Source organism: Magnolia sinica, chromosome 19, assembly GCF_029962835.1.
Source record: "Magnolia sinica isolate HGM2019 chromosome 19, MsV1, whole genome shotgun sequence".
NCBI classification, from domain to species: domain Eukaryota; kingdom Viridiplantae; phylum Streptophyta; class Magnoliopsida; order Magnoliales; family Magnoliaceae; genus Magnolia; species Magnolia sinica.
In genome coordinates, this window is record NC_080591.1 from 28,593,960 (window position 1) to 28,614,789 (window position 20,830).

Genomic DNA, 20,830 nt, shown 5'->3' on the forward strand with positions numbered 1-20,830 from the left:
CCAAACATTTATAAATTATGATAATCATTATTAGTTAATTTACCACATTGCATGGTAAATCGACCTATATAATATATGGTCGATTGACCAATGTCGCTAGTGAAAAGTGTGAAGTCTGGTCAATAATTCCTGGGTAATGGATATTGTTGGTTGATCCATTCATTTTAAGGCTTGTGGTACATCGGGGTAGTAGTGCAACCGAGAACTTGGCCTATGACTTCTTAGACTATTTGCATAACCTGATAATGATCCATGTGTTAAGGTCCAGACACTGGAGGCGGATATAGACCTTCTAAATATTATCCCCTCGAGACAAATTCTTAGGGAAAAGGATGCCCATCAGGCATTCATTGATTTCTAACTTTAAGAATAAAGTTCATGCCCTCTTGCTTAGGTCCGCTGAAATTCAACGAGCGAAGGCACAATTCATATACCCTGTGTTAGAGCAATATGCATGTTCTGTGATGGGGGAGGTACCAATGGTACTGGCAGTACTGATACCGGATTTCCAACAGAGCTGCCCTCACCATTCAGTTGAGGTGCACTAGATGCTCTTTCGGCAAGGATAGCCACCGTTCGGTTTAAGTTCTCGGTCTAGCTAGCTATCCATTTGTTGAAGGTTTCTGCATGACTTCACTATTGCTTTGCTTGAGCTTGTGCTTGCTCAACTTGAGCCCTCTATTGCTCTGAAATATGTTGAATTCCCAATTGCATATCATGCAACCCAACCGATATTGTCTCTAAAGGGTCACTCCAAGACAAGGATGCCCTATCTGGGTTGGAGGATTGGGCATTGTGTTGATGATGAACTTAAAAGTCCAGGTGCTAGTTGCACCTGCATATCCTCGAGTGGATGTAGTTTAAAACGTGTTACACAATCGTTAGCCCTAGAGGAGCTCTAGGTAACCCTTTGACTTATATTTCTAAAGTTGGATTAATTAATCAAGCTTATCTTACACCGGTATGTTTACCAAATTAGGTCTCCCCACTAGTCATGCCAAAAATTGTTGACGCACGATCGATGCACAATGAATATTTATGGCAACCAATTGGATTTGGGTTCCACTGGGCCTTCCAAAAACTGTTACCTCTCGATTTTAGATTTGGTTACGTGTAATATTTGCATGTGTGCTAGAACTGACTATGTGGCTCGATTCCAACTAAACAACTTTGACCCCCAGCACCAAGATAGACAAATACGTTAGAATTGACCGTATATGACCGAGATCTAAGAAGACCGGTCTCCTATTCAGCCACTTGCAATATGTTGTTTAAAATGATCAATGATTATCGGAGGTAGGGTTTATCCTCTGAGAATGGGTTGCACCTTGCCTTCCGTATGAAATGACTTTCAGATATAAAAGTTAAATTACAAAAAAGAAATACTTACATTCAAATGCAGATAGTAACTGCAAAGTACCTTTTTGAAATAAGAATTCTGTGTTTAAATGAAAATTATCCAATGTATGAGCATAGACTTGAATTACAACTAATGATTACAACTACTAGATTACTGTTACTCCTAATGTAAGATTAGGCTACTGGTTATGCTAAGGAATGCAAAGGATAATTGATAGATTGATTTGTTTAATTAGGTTAGCATAAGATGTTTTTCATAGTTGAAATCTTCTGCTATTTATAAGCCATCTTTGGGATAGCCATTTAGATACTTCTTCCCATGAGCAATGGTTATAATAACCCCTTCGGCACCATTTTGTCTTTTGGATCCTTCTTGAACACTTGCTCCAGTAACTGCTTTAACACCACTTTTCCCTTTACCATGTCCTGCTTTCGAGTTTCTTAGCCACGTTTTGTCTATAAATGACATGCAACACCCTCATAAGTGCCCAATGTAATTTTATAACACGTGCTCTAAATATCTTTGAAGATCTTAGATGTGTTTCATATTTACTATAAAATGACAAGTGTCTTTCCATTATTAATTTTTCCTATAATAATAATAAAAAATATGGTACAAAAATGATCTCATTATGGTATTGGTTGACATTTATTGGATAATTAGAAGTGAAAAAGATCCAATGATTCTATTTCAACAAACAAGTGTCCACAAATTAGAGTTCGGGAATGCTCACCCAATCTTACTTTGGAAATGTGACGTAGAACAGGTGCGTTCCACATTTCAGTCAGTCGAATTTTAGTTAATTTAAATGCCACCTGTATGATTTCTGAGTTCCTGAGTACGAGAAGTCATGCGCTGCAAGAGCATATCAAATAACTCCCATTACTGGAGAGGGGAGTCAATCATTGTGTCGTACGTACACGTCCGATTTAAACTATTTATCCCTTTTCCGAATTTGCATGACTTGATGCCTTGCGATCTTGGCCATCCATTTGAAGGCTACAAAATGGACGGCTACGATTGTACATACGGTATTTCTTTATACCGTAGACTATACGTGGTAAAACAAACCATGACTGATTCATTCTTAAGAGATATTGCAACGGCTGAGCTCGCCCATTCCAGCTCGGTCCAAAGATATATAGATTGGGCTAATTGGGCCCACCAGCCTTATGTGTAAATAACAGGTGTGCTCGCCCTGCTCAATCTCAGACCAATCCCAGGCTTGGCCCAGATCCAATCTGTAGTGAGTTGGGTCCAGATGGACCCATGCAATCTCAGCCCAGTTTTACTTCCACCACATATCAACGTGTGACCATGCATGGACCATTTTTTCAAGCTCTAACATTTGGTCTGATGTGCGCAGGAAGATCATAGGTGCTAAGTACTACAGGCTTGAATCCAGCCCACCAATCATCGACATACTGTCTCCGGTCGACAGAATGGGCCACGGTACACACACCTCCTCTATAGCAGCCGGGAACGCCATCACGGGTGCAAGCCTCTATGGGATTGCGAATGGGACGGCCCGTGGAGGTGTTCCATCGGCTCGGATTGCCATGTACAAGGTGTGTTGGTTTGGTGAAGGCTGCTCCGACATCGACCTCCTCGCCGGGTTCGATGATGCCATCGCTGATGGTGTGGACATAGTTTCGGTGTCCATCGGCGGTGTAACCGTCGACTATTTCAGTGATACAATCGCCATCGGAGCTTTCCATGCCATGAGAAAGGGAATACTAACATCTTGCTCAGCCGGGAACGGCGGGCCGCAAGCAGAATCCATCGTGAACACAGCGCCATGGATCTTGACGGTGGCTGCCAGCGGGGTGGATCCTCAATTCAGGACCAAGATCAGATTGGGCAATGGCAAGAAGCTCAGTGTAAGTTGTTTTTATCAAATACTTCATTTCTTTTCTAGTAATCTCATTACTAGGCCTGGGAATTGATCAGGCTAGGGCCTGGATTTTGAACTGATTGGGCCCACTGGCCCTATTGGAAATTTGATTTTTCTGGGCCCAGGCCTGCCCATTGCTAGCCTTACCCATTACTAATAATAATAATATAGTTAGCTTATCCATGTCATTTTAACCATTTAAATCAAAGATTAAACCTTGGATTAGCATTTTCAAAGTATGAGGGAGTGTTTCTCTTTGGGGTATTGAAGATCTAACCGTTAGATTGGTGGATTGGCCTTGCTTGAGTTTTGGCATGATGATCAGGTTTGATATTTGATTTTCATGGGCTGTCTGTAGATTTTTAAGCCAGTAAGGAGGCCCACCTTGCACAAGGTTTATATGCTCTACACATACAAGGAATGCTCACCTGCACACGTGAGAACTTGTTCAAAACTCATCACACGTGATGTGGGCCCAAAATCTGAACTGTCCATATGATGCAGCACCCCATAAAAACTGTAGAGCCTGACTCTCACTCTCATCCAAAACTTTGGTGGGCCATGGAAAAAGGAAACATTTTCCTCCCTTGATTTGTCTCTCTCTTCTTCCGTGTCCCACCAAAACTTTGGATCAGAGTGAAAGTCAGCCCCCGATGGTTTCATGGGTGCTGCATCACATGGACGGTTCAAATTTTGCTCAAAAAGTTTTCAGGAATTCTAGTGAAAATTGGTGTTCCTTGATACATTGACAATATAGTGTCTCCACCACTAAGATTAATTTTTGTTATTCTCTTTTTTTTTTTTTTTTTTTTTTTTTTTTTTTTTTGGGTTAGCTTGTTAATACACACCCATGTCATTACACACGCTCTATGTTAGCCACCCCCGCTAGGGATCGATACCAAGACCTCAAGTGTTGAAACGAGGTATCTCCACTTGAGCTAGTGTCAGCACCACTAAGATTGATTTTTGTTATTCTCAATGTTGAAATGCTTTTATAATCCATCATCAATCTGACTGTCCATTCCTTCCATGCCAATTTTAGTAGGCCAAGATACTAAAATCACAGCCATCAGATGGTGCTAAACCTTTCAATATTGATCAGTTCTTTGCAAGCGTCTCTATGTATGAGGCAAAGATGGACGGTTAGCATCATCTAATCAAAATACTTCCTTGGAGCCATGTAGGTTTCTACATCGAGCAGATGTTTCAAGATGGTGATGGTTTTATGTCTCGTCGATCTCGACTGTTAGTTTTTAAGGCATTGATGGGATGTTTGACGATCCAACAGTTTTAATTTTTGTATTATAGTTTGCTAAATGGTAGTTTGGGCAAATGGATAGTGTTGTGTGTTTGCTCTCTCTCTCTCTCTCTCTCTCTCTCTCTCTCTCTCTCTCTCTCTCTCTCTCTCTCTCTCTCTCTATATATATATATATATATATATATATATATATATAGAGAGAGAGAGAGGTATGAGGTCAAGCTGTGTGGGCCCATCATGATGTATGTCAAACATTAACACCGTGCATTTAATGGGTCCCCTTTAAATTATGGGATATTCTAAAAATCAGCCGTATACAGAACTTAGGTGGATCATATAATCTAAAATCATGTGAAGACATATCTAAAACATATAAAAGCACTTGGTCGAGCCCACTTGAAATTTAAATGCGTCTGAAACTTGGTCTGACCCTTGATTTGTGAACCACATCTCGGTGTGCCCAAAACATGATTATGAATGTTTTAATGAAGGGTAACCCCCCTCAACTTTATTGACTTGATTTGTAAGCCCTAGGCCTGCTATGGAATTGTGCGTCTGACGAATTTTGAGAGCTCGGTTTCCGAGTCTGGGGCATGACAAGTTCCCATGAGCTCGACTGTATAGAACCTTTTCATATATATATATATATATATATATATATATATATATATATATATATAAAGTTCGATTTTCCTCTCTATGATTTAGCTGATGATGTGTGTTGTTTGCGCAGTTGATGAAAAGCTTTGATCACTCACATGTGTGCTATGTTTATACGTGTGGTCTTAGCAAACCTCTCTCATTTTTATTTGCACACTAAATTCATAGTCATGCAACTAATCTGATTTTTCTTATGTGGCTAAAGGGAATTTCCATTAACACATTTTCACCAAAAAAACAAGTTTACCCTCTGATCAGTGGGGCAAATGCGGCCAACACCTCATCGACGAGCTACGGTGAACCCAGGTAAGTGATTTCTTTCCTTATAATCGATTACGATGATGCCCGGGCCAAGAGATAAACAGTAATTTTTGCTGATGTCAGAAATAGTAACTTAAAGCATGCTTGTCCGGCGCCCAATAGGTAATACCCCTGTTCGGAGCTCCCGACCTCCGAGGGCCACTATGATATATGAACTTTATCCACACCAACCATCCATTATTTTCTTTTTTTGAAATTATTATTATTATTATTATTTTAGAATATTATCCCAAAAATAGCGAATGTCCAGGTCTCAAATGGGCCACAAGGTCTACCGTTGAAAAATTCTTAGGGACCACTTAAGTTTTGGATCAAGTTGATATCCGTTTTTTTTTTTTAACTTCATCCAATATGACCATATCAAGGGGTTGGATGGAAAATAAACAACAAAGTGAGCCCTAATAAGGTTTCAATGGTGGCCGTCCTTAGCACCCCTGCTTCCTATTGTGTGGTCTACTTGAGCATTGGATCCGTCTTATTTTTGATTCAGTACTCTAGAATGATGTGAAAAAAGTATGGACAGTGTGGATAATAATCATACATCACACTGTCCCATCAATGGCCCTCAGAGCCTCTGCCTGTCCCTTGCTCCGAACAGTCGAGGTATAATCAGCGTCCTTTGAATGGGGCTGGCCCAATCAAACCTCACCATGCCGGGGCTTACTGGGTTGGGTGACGCCCTAGTCTCACCTAATCCACTCCCCTCTTGGTGGATCAATCCGTATGGGACATGTGGGACCCACCATGATGCGCAAGTGCCATCTAACCCAAAGCATCAGATGCATTCTTTATGTTAGGCCTAGATTCCAAAATTTGGATTGATCCATAAGTCAGGTGGGCCACACCAAATGGAATAATTGGAGACATTGGGGAGTGTGACACTTACCCTAAAATGTGGGGACCACCTTTTTGTTTATATGTCATCCAACCCACTAATAACGTGCATTCCATCATAATGAAGGAACATGCCAAAACTCAGGTGGGCCATTCAACATGAATATATAGGTTTTAATGGTGACTGTTGATTTCTCCCTGTGGTGTGTCCCACCTGAGTGTTAGATCAGGATGATTTTTGGCACCTACATTTAACATGCAACACGGTTTGGATTTTACATACATATCAGGGGTGGGCCACACAGCTCAACTGTACCGTAATTACCATAGGTTGGACTGTGATAATTCCCCATTGCATGATGCATTACATCGTTTCTCATGGTTGTATGGTCGGTGAATCTAGTTCATAGATCTGATGGGCCTTACCATGGCTGGCCTATGGGGTAAGAACTAAACTTATCGGAAGATCCTAGCCGTCACATTTATGGCCCTCAAAACGGATGATAAGAATCAAAAGGTTCAATGGTCTATGGATGGGCCATTAAGGAAGAAAAGTAAGAATCATTTAATAACCATGCAATCCTAGCCGTTCAATATGCGTCCTTCACATAAGTGGGCCTTGGAATGTGCCATGCCGTGGTATCTTCCCAATCAGATTATTCTACGGATACACGGATCGTTCATGAACATCTGATGGGGGAGATATCAGGGTCACCTTCCATCCATGTCAAGGCCCATGATCTGAACGTCTTGGATCACCCGAAGGTGGGCCTACGTGTATAGTTGGGCTGGACCAATGCTCGATCGTATGGATCTGTATTATTCATATTCCACATGTTTGTTGTAGTGCATGCGACACTGGAACCCTAGACAGTAACAAGGTGAGGGGTAAAGTGGTGTATTGCATAGAAGGAATGGGCAGACAGGATGAAAGCGTTAAGGCCTCTGGGGGCGTTGGGGCCCTCATTAGAAACGACCAGTTCATGGACACTGCTTTCAGCTTTGTTTTGCCAGCGGCTTATATCACAACTCCTGTGGCAGATATCATCAGCAATTACATTAACACTACCAAGTATGTATCATATCCATTCTTTTTCAGTACAACTGGCCCAGCCCATCCCGACCCAAGCCCAAGCCCAAGCCCATCAGCTAAGCAACAGGCCGATTGGGTCAGGGAGGACTTGGGTTAGGATCAAGGATTAATGACTCGTCGAGTTGGATATGGCTCATTCGAGTCGACTCAGATTTTGAGTTGACACTCTGAGGAACTCATTTCTGTTGATTATTTTTCTTTTAGGTTTTAACTGGCTTGGGGTTTTTGAGTATGAGTTTAGGGTTTTTGGAAGAATGGTCCACTTTGTTTATTTCCAATAAAAGGTGGTTTTTAAAAGAGAAATACCTGATACGCTGGCAGAGTCTGACGGATGATAAGCAGATGGTTAACAATTATTTAGAATTTACATACATGGAATACAATTAATTCAAGTTAATCCATCAAAATTATTTATGGGTATTGGTTAATAATTAGATTGTTGGACATTTATTCATTGGTTAAAGATGAAAAATATCCTGTTGTTTTATTTTATAAAACAAGTTCCCATAAATCAAAGGTAAGAATTGTAACTTAGTGGCAGCATGATGCACGATCTGGTATGTTTAATATAAGTTAATATCTTCTTGTGTACATGTTGTGTAGGATATTTTGGATTTTGCATATCTGTTGTGCAAAGAAGCCTTGTCATGGTTAGACTGAGGTGTTTTTCGGTTCAATTGAAAATTGGTCGTTTCTCAAGTTGTACCACTATGAAGATTTGCACATTTTTGGTTCGACCGAATAGTGCAATTGGGTTGGTTCGGTCCGACCAAAGATTACATCCTGTCCGATCGAACATGTTACACAAATTAGCGCAAATCAGGATATCTAAGTTCAATTGCGATTAGGGCTGGTTAATACGAGTGTTTTCTCTTTAAGGCCAAGAGTTTGCGAGGTGAGATGATTTTTAAACACTTGTAGGAGCTTGGGATTTTCTCAAGGGCCCGGGGTTTCCTAGGTGCGCATCGCAAGAAGAGATCCGAATTTTATCTGAAAAAAAAAAAAAGGGTGAGTGGTGTAATCTCTAAGGCTTTGATTAAAGTAGATTTTCATCGTTTTGTGCCGTGTTTTTTCCCACAAGGTTTTTTTTTTATATGTAAAATATCTTGTGTTTTATGGTTGTTTGTTTTATTGTTTAGTTATTCTACTTTATTCAACTATTCTATTTTTGTTGAACGTGCTTCTATGAAGCGCAAATATTAACGGTGGTATTAGATCCGAATTTCTAATACATAGAATTGATATGGGTTTATTGAGGGGTCTGAATCTAAACAAAGTGGTACTAGAGAGTTAGGTTTAACGACGTTTTAAAAATCCAATGAAGATGTCAGGGTCGAAGTTCAATATATAGAAATTTGATGGAAAGAACAATTTCAGTTTGTGGTAGTGGAATGTTAAGGATATTCTAGTATCACAAGGGTTAAGTAAAGTGTTGTTGGAGATTAAACCAGAGAAGATTACGGATGATGACTAGAGCGAACTGGGGGAGAAAGCTATAAGCACCATCTGTTTATGTTTATCAAAAGAAGTTATGTACAATGTTCTGCATGAGGAATCTCTCTAAAAGAAGTGAAAGAAATTAAAAAATCTATACATGGAGAAGTCCCTCATAAATAAATTGTTCGTGAAGAAACAACTTATTGGACTATAGATGAAGGAATGATCCGATATCCTAGAGTGTCCATGAAGTCATTTACAAGGGTATGTAGCGAGCTGTTAAGGCTCAGAGTGATAATAAATGAAGAAGATAAAGCGGTGCTACTTCTAGCATTGCTCTCCATATCATATGACCATCTCGTCACTACTCTACTATATGAGAAGAATACAGTGAAGCTAGAAGAGATCATTGCAGCTCTCATTTCCAATGAGATGAGAAAGAAGTCAAGTGATAAGAACTCTTAAGCAGAAGGGTTAGTCGCGAAAGGGGTCAGGGACATGAGAGATCTGTAGAGCGATATCGATTTGACAGGAAGAAAAGTCTATATCAAAATCGAAGGCAAATGATGGATGCTTCTATTATGGCATAAAAGGGACACTTCGAGAGAGACTGTCAGAAATGGAAACATGGCCTAGAAAGAAAGGGAAAAGGGTACACGGGTGAATCGACTAGTTTAGAAGAAGAGAGCTCATAAGAAGATCACCTCTCAGTTTTTTAGGTATGAGTCGTCTCTTATAGATACATGAACTTAAGTCAGAATATTCGTATCACATGTGCTTAAATAGGATTTGGTTGAATTCCAACAAGTCCTATAATAGTAGAAGTATTTTAATGGGGAATGGTACATCATATAAGGCCATTGGAATAGGGACCATTAAGGTAAGGATGTTTAATGAAGTCATACGAATGTAGATGATGTCAGATATGTCCTAGATCTGAAGAAAAACTTAATATCCTTGGGAGTTTTTAGATACAAACCAGTACACGTTTACTGCATCAGGTGGTGTAATCAAGTTCACCAAAGGTGCAATAATGTTAATGAATGGACATAAGATAGAAAATTTGTATAAGTTGATTGGGAGCACGGTTATAGGTGAGGTCACTAGCACCTCACACAAAATCCAACACATATGATACCAATTTGTGGTATATGCGGTTAGGGCATATGAGTGAGAGGGGCATGAAAAAACTTCATAAACAGAAACTGTTGAAGTGAGTTAAGGCATAAAATGTGAATTTTTGTATGCATTGTATTTATGGGAAGCAGTGCAGGGTAACGTTCAAGACTGCTACACACACTAATAGTGAGGTGCTTGACTATATTCATTTTGACGTTTGGGGGCTAGTGATAGTACCATCTATGGGAGGAGCACGATACTTCATAATCTTTATAAATGATTACTTGATGAAGATTTGGGTCTACTTCTTAAGACACAAGTCTGAGGTGTTTGCTAAGTTTAAGGAATGGATGATGGAAGTAGAGAAGCAAATCAAGAGATACGTTAAGTGTCTCAGGTTAGATAATGGCACGGAGTACAGAGAGATAGGATTTCATGAAATTTTGAAAGGAACAAGGCATCATGAGGCACTCCACAACTCCACAGACCACACAATAGAATGGGGTAGTAGAGAGGATGAATAAAACTCTATTGGAGATGACAAGAAGTATGTGGTTGCATGCGGGGCTCCCTAAAATCTTCTATGCAGAAGCGGTGAACATGTCATATTGTATTATATTATAAATTAGTCACCATTTACAGCACTAGACTCCAAGGTTGCGAAGGAAGTCTGGATAGGAAAGGATGTCGATTACTCAATGATGAAGATCTTCGAGTGTTTAGCATATGTCCATATAAAGAATATAAAGGAAGAATCTAGATCCCAAATCTAAGAAGTGTATCTTTATGGCATATGAAAAATGTGCTAAGGGCTATAAGCTTTGAGATGAAGACTCTCAGAAGGTGGTCATTAGTAGAAATGTTATCTTTGACGAGGCTTAAATGTCGAAGGCCAATAAGAACACTGCAGGGAAGTTAGGAACACATGGTGTCGCTGAGAAATTATCAGTGCAGTTGGAGCCAGTTGAGTAGGTTACTAAAGATGATATTCAGAGGAGTAAGAAATTGACCGAAATAATCAGTAGGATACCCAAGAAAGTATAGATAGAAACAAAAAGAAAAGAACAATTAGAACTCCAATTTGATACGAGTTTAAGAATATTGTTTCTTTTACATTGTTCATAGGGAGTAGAACTCTCTCCACATTTCAAGAGGTAAAATTTGAAAAGAATAGTGACAAGTGAATGTCTATCATGGCAGAAGAAATAAAATCTCTACATATGAATCAGATATGGGAGTTGGCAGAACTTCTAAAAAGGTCAGAGGGCTATATAGTGTAGTGGGTGTTCAAGAAGAAGGAAGCATAATAGAAAAAGATGTCAAAAAGTACAAGGCATGACTCATAACAAAGGGGTACTCATAGAGGGAAAGAGTATATTATAATAAAGTTTTCTCTCTGGTCATGAAACATATGTTAATTAGGGTGTTATTGCCTATAGTAGTGGGATCCAATTTGAAATTAGAGCAGCTCAATTTGAAGATGGCATTCCTTCATGGAACCTGGTAAGAAAGGCCATGTGCTTAGGTTGAAGAAGTCACTTTATGGGCTGAAACAGTCTCCGAGACAATGGTACAAGCAGTTCGATTCATATATGGTGGAGATTAGGTATATCGGGTATGAGTAGAATTGTTGCGTATATTACAAGGTGCTTAAGGATGGGGTCTACATTCATCTAATGTTTATGTTTATAACATCTTGATTGCTGCAAAGGACAAGATGGAGATACACTTGCTTAAGTTTATGATAAATAAGGAGTTTGACATGAATGATCTAGGTGCAGCGAAGAAGACCCTAGGAATGGAGATATATAAATACGGAGAGTTTGGGAAACTATAGCTTTCTTAGAAGGGTTATGTGAAAAATGCTCTAGAGAGGTGCCACATGAAAGGTACTAAGCAATTACCACACCTCTAGTAGGTCACTTTAAGTTGTTAGTTAGCTCATGTCCAAGTGCAGAAGAGAAGATTTTAGATATATCACGGGTATCATACGTGAGTGCAGTATGGAGTCTCATGTATGCAATGCTTTGTACGAGGCTAAATATCTTAAAGAAAGCCAGTGTGGTCAGCAGATACATGATGAATCCAAGAAATGAGCATTAGAATGTTGTTAAGTAGATTCTTGGGTACCTCACGAGCACAGTCAACACTGGTATAATGTTCGGGGGACATGGAGCTTTAGGTAGAGTTGTAGGCTATGTAGATTTGGATTATACTGGTGGTCTAGAAAACATGAGGTCCACTATAGGATATGTTTTCACATTAGCAGACGGACCAGTATGTTAGATATCTATGCTACAGTCTACGATAACTTATCTACAATCGAAGAGGAATATATGGTAGAGATAAAGGTGCCAATGGAGGCATTATAGTTGAAATGTCTGATAGGAGAACTTAGGTTGAAGCAGGAGGTAATTCAGTTGCATTATGATAGTCAGAGTACCATCCATCTAGTGATGAATCAGGTGTATCATGCGAGGACCAAGCAAATTGACGTGAGGTTCCACAAGATATGGGAGCTCATTACTTTAAGAGAGATTCTATTTCAGAAGATTAATACGGACAAGAATACTGTTGTTAACAAAGCTAATGACCATAGAGAAGTTCAAGCACTGATTGGGCTTCATTAATCTCATTAGCCATTAATGAGATTGAGCACCTTTGTACAGGGGTGTAGATGGAGCTGCATTCCAGTTGAAGAATATAGGGAGCAGTTTATGCCCAAGGAAGAGGTTGCACGAGAGGTCTCTGGGTGACTTGGCAAAATGCAAGTCAAGGTGAAGATTGTTGTGTAGGATGCCTTGGATTTTCCAATCTACTGTGCAAAGAAGCCCTATCTCAGTTCAACTGAAGTGCCTTTTAGTTCAATCGAAATTTGGTAGTTTCTTAGGTTATACATTATGAAGATTCGTATTTTTTTAGTTCGACTGAAAAGTGCAGTCCAGTTGGTTTGATTCGACTGAAGGTTACATCCAGTCCAATTGAACATGTTTTGCAAATTAGTGCAAGTCAAGGTATTTAAGTCTATTGAGATGCTAAAATCTATATTTGGGACATAAGTTGCATGACTGCGCAACAAGAAGAAGTTGCACAACCACAAGAAAGCAAAACCATGAAAAAATGATGGGACCATGTTGGGGTTGTGAATAAAATGATACTGATTGCACGGCCACGCAATTAGGAAGAGTTGTGCGGTCGCCCAATCTTAATATAGGTTGGATTTATCTACACAATTTGATTAAATTGTATAGAAGTCGGATATCACACATACGAATGCCTATAAAACCCATTCAGCCTTCTCATTTGGTACTTTATAAAGAATTTAAAGCTCTTTTGATATCTTGCCCAAGGAACAGAAAGATATTAAAGAGGGTTAGTGCAACAACTCCTCACCGAGTGTTATACATTATCCATAGTTAGTGTATCCTGGAGATGTAAGAAATTAGAGTTAAAGCAATAAAAGGCTTTTAGAAAAGTTGTGCAGCCACATAACTTAGCAGTCTTGCGCGACCATGCAAATACTTTATAGATAAATCAACTTAAGTATTTTTTTGTAAGTTCGTAATAACTCCATTCTGAAGTATGAAGGAAAGGTTCAAAACTCGCACAACTCTTCTGTCATTTTGACAGACATGCAACAGGGACCAGAATGCTGCTAAAATTATTCTTTTCAATTATTATTTTATACAAATTGCATAACGTTTTACAATCAAGGTTAATATAAGGAATGTAATAAGAACTTATAAAAATAATAAAACAATGTGCTGACAAATATTCTTCTATTCAAGCTTTCTTTATTATTTTTAAAATACGAATATTTCAATTTTAGAAACATATTTTTTAATCAAAATAAAGTCTAATCACGATTGTTTTTTTTACACACGCACACATACCCCCACACACTCACACCGCAGTGGGATTTCACCACCTATGAATACTCGAACCCTTGACTGGGTGTTGAAACTCCTAAGAGTCTACCACCGGAGCAAGAGAAAGGATCCAATCACGATTAGGGCTTGTTGATATGAGTGTTTTCTCTATACAAGGTAAGAGGTTTTTAAACACTTGTAAGGGCTTGGGTTTGCTTAATACACATCACAACGAAAGATTTGAGTTACATATAAAATTAAAGAAGGTGAGTGGTGTAATTTTTAAGGCTTTAATTATAATAGATTTTTGTAGCTTTGTGTCGTGATTTTTTTTCTCACATGGATTTTCATGTAAAATATCTTGTGTTCTGTGGTAGCTTGCTTTATTGCTTGTTTATTTTACTTTATTCAATTGTTTTATCTTCATTAAACATGTTTCTGCAAAACGTAAAGATTAACAGTGTTATTAGATCCCAATTTCTAATACTTAGGGTTGATTTGAGTTTGTTGAGGGGTATGACGATTGAAAGATTCAATGCAATATATTTTAGGAAATGTTAGAATTGATGAATAAAGAGTCGTTCAAATGATTATTTGAACTTCAATCATCCTTAGTATCCCGGTATTGTGTCAGTTTTAACAACAAGCTTTCATGTAGTATAAGTTCTTCTAGAACAGTTGGAACTAGATAGTTATGTCCTTAGTTGAGGTGTAGAACTAAGAATTGTTCCTTTTATTTTAATATCATTTTTTGATGATTCATTTCTCATTTATCTGATTTCATGGATTAGAAATGAAAAAAAGATTCATTTTTCACTTAACAAAAGAAAATAAATAGGATTTTTTATGTATCACAATTGGAAAACTACATCCAAGGGATTTCTATAAATAGTATACCACCAAACCACCTAATTTCCTCTATGAGGGAAAAAGAAAATTGACGAACCCGTGGATATGGGCAAAACCACAATTATTGTTAACCAAGAGAAGCTTTTCAAATTCTCCTAGCCATTATCCTACTGCAATAATTCTTATTAAGAAGAATGCCCATGTTGTGGCAATTACACCCAGAAAGTAATGGGTTACTCCTACGGCACATCCTTGTACAATGCTCAAGGCTCTTGGCTGAATATCTGGAGCAAAGTATAATTTCTAAGTAGCTACGTTTCAAGCACCATATGCAACAACTTACTTTAACAAAAACTTGAATTTTAGACAGCTGGTAATTAAAATTCATAATTTATAAAAGTGAGTCATTTGGCACTCCTGAAAGTCCAACGCTTCTATTCCAGGATGATTTAAAATTCAAGACTTTTACCTTTTTCAATTCTAAGGCAGACTCATAGCTTGTAAGATCCTAAATTTTATAGCTCTTCAATTGTTATGACTAATCTCTGCTCTCTCCTTAAGATATTCACACTATTAAATATTTTCATTTGTGTTTTAATCATGATGAGGGATACTATAAAAATCAAGCTTATACAATTTTTATATGGATCACGCAATAAAAGAAATTAACAACCATCCAAAAAATATGTAATTTTTTGCAACTTATGCAATCGTTTATTAAATTAGTGGGCCTACATTTGTGAGTTACCTGATGTTTGAAATTATCTCATTTAAACCAATGCTATCTTACAGTAGATTCAATATAATGATTTTCTTATATGTCATATGTGTTTTTCATGTTAAAGTATATCAGAGGCAATTTACCTCATTGAATTCATCATCCATGAATATACTACAAAATAATTCTAAAAATCTTCAAAGTTAAAATCAAGGTTGAAATCTAGGATTTCAAATCATGCTCCCAAATGATCCCTAAAGTGAGAAAAAAAAAAAAAAAAATTCAAATCAAAATTTTTAAAGGAAATTTGAATTTTCATCAACACTTGGAAACTTTTACAAATTTGAATAGCTTACTCGTGATTTTGATAGATACCCACCCAAATTCCTTTTGCCTTTTAAAATAACCCTAATCGATAAAAATATGTCCTTCGATCATGCCGATCGCTATGTGCTTGAGAGAAATGGACGGTTAGAAAAGAAGTCCAATGGTCTAAATTTAATGAATCTCTGCAGCTCACTTAATGAGTGTACTATGCTAAATTTTATATATGGCATGTTCAATGTGTACCACCTAATGAATGACTCAGATGGATCACACAAGTGCCATCCAACGGTGTGAACCTGGCCCCTAGCTGGGATGCTGGGGCCCACAATATATTAAAATCCTGATGAACTACATGTTGGTTTTCTTTCCTTTTAGAAAGGTTTGTCTTTCTTGCTGACTTTTGTGGGATGCATTGCAGGCATCCACAAGCTGTCATATACAAGTCACGTGATGTCCACGTGACTGCTCCCTTTGTGGGCTCCTTTTCTTCCAGAGGTCCCGACCCTTTATCCATGAAGATCCTCAAGGTAAGTTGCGTGCATGTAAATGTAGGTCTGTATCATTGTTCACTTTAATGGCTGTTACGTGGTAATAAATGCCGTTACGGAATGGTAACTGGGACAACCGCTACACACATTACAGAATGTAAATGATCATAAAGGCCGTTATGAAAAAAATAGCCCATAATAACCGTTGTAGCCTCCGTAACGGCCCATTATACCTGCCGTAAAGGCTGTAATAGCTCCATGCTCCGTAACAGTCCATTATGAGACACATACAAAATTTTCAAAGTTCTTTTTTTTTTTTTTTTTTCAATAAAAAGAAAGAGAGTAACGCTATTATAAAAGTGTAACCGCCATTACAATCGGTATAATAAAGGTAACAGTGGTAGCCATTATGACCAACGTTATTATTATGGAATACCTTAGTATGCATGCATGTTCACATCTCTCTTTTAGAGTGATTACGGTATCTTAACCGTTTATCATGAAGAGTTTGGACATGGCCAAAAAATCAGGATGGTTTGACCATCAACTAGGCCGCACCTGGATACAAACCAAATGCAATTGGCCAATTTTCAATTATCCATTCTTTCCATACAGCTGTGACCCATATCATGACCAGAATTAGCAGGGGAGAAAGTTCTTGCTAATACCTATCCCACCTAATCCAAATACATATCATTGTTTCCAGCCTGACGTAACCTGACTCAAAATTTCTCAACCCTACTCAACCCAAATGCACATCGGGTTCACATTTTCCAGCATGAACCCAACTCGTAGACCTCGGTTACCTGAACTCAGGTTGGGTCAAACAGGTTTCAGTTGACCTAAACCCAAGTTGCAGCCCTAACACCTAGTGTGGTCAAACCAGATGGACCCAACTCGATTTTTACGGATCCGGGTCCGATTTTCTGGAACAGTATAGAAATCAGATTCGGTTCAATGATAGATAAGGTGTTTTTGAACATTGAGATCTTATGTTCAAGCTCAGCTTACTGCTTCCTAAAATCGGGTCTAATGGGTCGGGTCGTGTCCAGACAGTTGAAATCCGCTAAAAATGGAAGTGATTTTTAGTAAGCCTTACAGATGTAAGAGAGCCCGTTCTGACCATGTTAATGCCCTTCAACCCGGAACTAACCTGAAACCAATGCCCATGGACCCGATCGGTATCTTGACCCGATTGGATCTGGGTTTGGGTCCTAGTTAACAATACCTGGTAGGGGTGCACATGGAACCAGTAGAACCGGTAAATCAGACCAGAACCGACTAGACCACACGGATTGATCCGATTCTGAAGTGCACCAGTTTCGATTTCGGTTCCGAAATTCAAAGAACCGGTTAATTTGGTTTGGTTCTCAGCTTGGGGTTATGTAAAATCGAATCGAACCATGAACTGGACAGTAGAACTGGAACCCTTGGTCAATAAATATTAATTTTTATTTTATTTTTTTAACATTAAAAACTAGACCATTCATCAAATGGATCACAACACGAATGGACATTGACAATGAAATCATTTTGGGAACACCAAATGATCATAAAAACAAACCATGACAAAATTACTCTATGTGAAAATTTTTAGCAAAAGATCTTGGGCTGAATTATAAGAAAAACTATGCAATTTGGCTGGATTATAAAAACAAACTATACAATTGGGATGGATTATAAAAAGCCCGTAACCGTAGAACTGAACCGGAACGAACCGGTTTTTTACAGTCGGTTCCAATTCTGTTCTAAGGTGCAAACGGTCTGTTTCTAATTCTAGTTTCTTTGGACCTGTTGGGAATGATTCAGTTCGATTTCACCCCAGAGTTGAACGAAACTGAACCATGTGCACCCCTAATGCCTGGACTTGAAGGACCCGAACTGGCAAGTCCCCAACTTGATCAGGGCGGGTACGGGTATTCTAGTATCCGACCCGATCCCAACCCGTTAATAGCCCTAACTGCACCATCTGATCCTCAAGTCACAAAGCATACATGTGGGGTCCCACCAATGAAAATCGTGGATCTTGACAGACATGTGACATTGGCACGTGTACGGAGAGCAGGACTAGGCATTTTTGTGTACAGAAATAACATTTGTAGTCTTAGCTTGATTTTGAATTTTGATGGACATGCAGCCCGATGTTACGGCCCCTGGTGTAGATATCTTGGCCGGTTATTCAAGGTTGACGACGGTGACTGGATCGTTCATGGACGATCGCGTTGTAAATTTCAATATAGTATCTGGAACGTCCATGGCTTGCCCGCATGTAGCTGCTACTGCAGCCTACGTCAAATCATTCCATCCTGATTGGTCGCCGGCCGCAATCAAGTCCGCCATCATCACAACAGGTAAGATGTGAAAAATTCGATCACTAGACCACAGAAACACAACACTATAGTGATCAGCAAAAGACCCATATGAAAATTTCACTGCATGTAGGTGAATCCTATCATTGTCCGGTCAAGATCAGATAGTTATTTTGAAGTGGGCCCCACTGACTTTGACTTGTTAGAGGTGGTGGTGTTGAGAAGGGCCCAATTCCCATCAATGTCCCCTCTTGATTAGGTAATGATTAGATTCATGCACAGCATGATTAGGTAATGATTATCTCATGTTGGCCCAAAACATACAATTGTGCAAGATCATACAGAGATTGGGAGTCAATGATTCGGTTTTCTGTGGGCCCCACCATGATGTGTGTGTTTCATCCATGCCGTCCACCCATTCTTCCAGATCATTTTATGGTATGAGCCCAAAAATGACTTTGTTCCAAATCTCAAGTGGACCGCACAGTGTTGATTGAACGCCCACCATTAAAAACTTCTTGGGGGCCACAAAAGTTTTGGATCAAGATCATATATATATTTTTTCCCTTCATCCAAGTCTGTATGACCTAATCGACAGGTTAGATGTCAAATAACCATTACAGTGGCCCTAGGAGGTTTTTAAAGGTGGATATTCAATCACAACTGTTTTTCCATGGTGTGGCCCACCTGAGACTTAGATCTACCTAATTTTTGGGATCAAGTGATAAAATTATCTTCCAAAATGGATGGACGGCGTGGATAAAACACATACATCTTGGTGGGGTCCACATAGCACTGACACTAGCCACCTGGCTGATGGCAGCGTCACTATCCAAACCACGTCCATGATAAAGAGCTATGAGCCGGCAATCGGACGGCCCTAAACATCCCTGATGGACCTATCTTCTATGTAAAACTCAGATGGTCCACTTGACAAGTTCAAAATCTAAGCCCGGGAATAGTTGCCATCTACACCTGAGGGCCAGGCCACACCTAAAAGTTCAGGCTCATACAGTCGCACCTAATGAACGGCCAGATCTTGAAGGGCGAACGTGAGTGGCCCAAGTTGCTTATTTTGGCCCGTCGTGGATCCCAACCAGGCTATCTCTAGAATTTATTTTGTGGGCCCGGCCATGGCTGCAAAGTACCCAAAAACATGTCTTAACATTCATTTCTCATGTTTGTCTGCACCCGTTTTTTGCCAGCCAAGAGTATGAGTTCTAAGAAGAACATGGACGCTGAGTTCGCCTATGGCTCGGGCCACATACAGCCAGCTAGAGCGGTCCACCCAGGTTTGATCTACGACGCCAATGAGATCTCCTACATCCAATTCCTGTGCAAGGACGGCTACAATGGATCCATGCTCCAGATAATCCTAGGCAACAATGCCATTGACTGTTCTGACGTGCGGGTCCCACCGGGATATGACGGCCTCAACTACCCAACGATGCAGTATAAAGTCCCAAGCGCTCGTCACAAGGTATCGGCTGCATTCCGTCGTACCGTTACTAATGTAGGGCATAAGAAGTCTATATATAAAGTGACGGTGAGAGCACCAAAGGAGTTATCTGTGATGGTCAAGCCAGATACATTGAAGTTCAAACGGTTGCACCAGAAGAAGTCGTTCCGGGTGTTATTGAAGGGTAGCCCGCTGGGGAAGAAGATGTTGCGATCGGCGGAGATCGTTTGGACCGACAGCAAGCACTCGGTACGGAGTCCGATTGTTGTTTATCAATCGTTTTTCTAGATCATTTTTAGGTGGGCTCACAGGTTATGACTTTTTTATTTGGTCACGTACAGTTTTTTTTCTTTTTTTTGGTTTTTTTCCCTCTGAGTAATGGAAAATCAGCGTATGCAAATCAATAAGGGTATTGGGTGTATGTATTTCTTTAGTGCACCCAAGGAGCCTACCATACATGCATTGCGTAGAGAGCTTTGTGTGTGGCTCAAAGAAGCTCGGCGTACTTTGGACACCATGCGTAGGTTAGAATTCTTGGCCTTTGGAACGAATTTTGGAACTTCCATGTTGGAGGAATTATTTGATAGTTACTGATGAAGTATGCTGGATAAGAAGCTGATGGGGAGGACGTGATGAGGTTGATCACGGTCTTCCTTGAATCTACCAGGCTTTTTTGAATACACAAGAAAAGATATTGAATTTATGAGAAAAAAGAAGAAAATTTTCTTGAATCTACAGGGCTCTTTTGAATACACAAGAAAAGATATTGAATTTATGAGAAAAAAGAAGAAAATTTTTAAGAAATTAATTTACTAAATGAATCAATGATTAAAAT

At 39.3% G+C, this 20,830-nt stretch overlaps 1 protein-coding gene across 1 annotated transcript in view; it reads left to right on the top strand.

Annotated features, from left to right (window-relative positions):
- The window catches only part of LOC131235039 (subtilisin-like protease SBT4.14), a 33,632-nt gene extending 13,309 nt beyond the window's left edge, over window positions 1-20,323 (top strand). The window contains exons 6-11 of the mRNA XM_058232129.1: window positions 2,727-3,240; window positions 5,378-5,478; window positions 7,175-7,399; window positions 16,158-16,266; window positions 18,365-18,578; window positions 19,742-20,323. Of these exons, the coding sequence (XP_058088112.1) occupies window positions 2,727-3,240; window positions 5,378-5,478; window positions 7,175-7,399; window positions 16,158-16,266; window positions 18,365-18,578; window positions 19,742-20,283 (1,705 nt within the window). The 3' untranslated portion in view covers window positions 20,284-20,323. The remainder of the gene's footprint in view (window positions 1-2,726; window positions 3,241-5,377; window positions 5,479-7,174; window positions 7,400-16,157; window positions 16,267-18,364; window positions 18,579-19,741) is intronic.
- The last annotated feature ends 507 nt before the right edge of the window (window positions 20,324-20,830 follow it).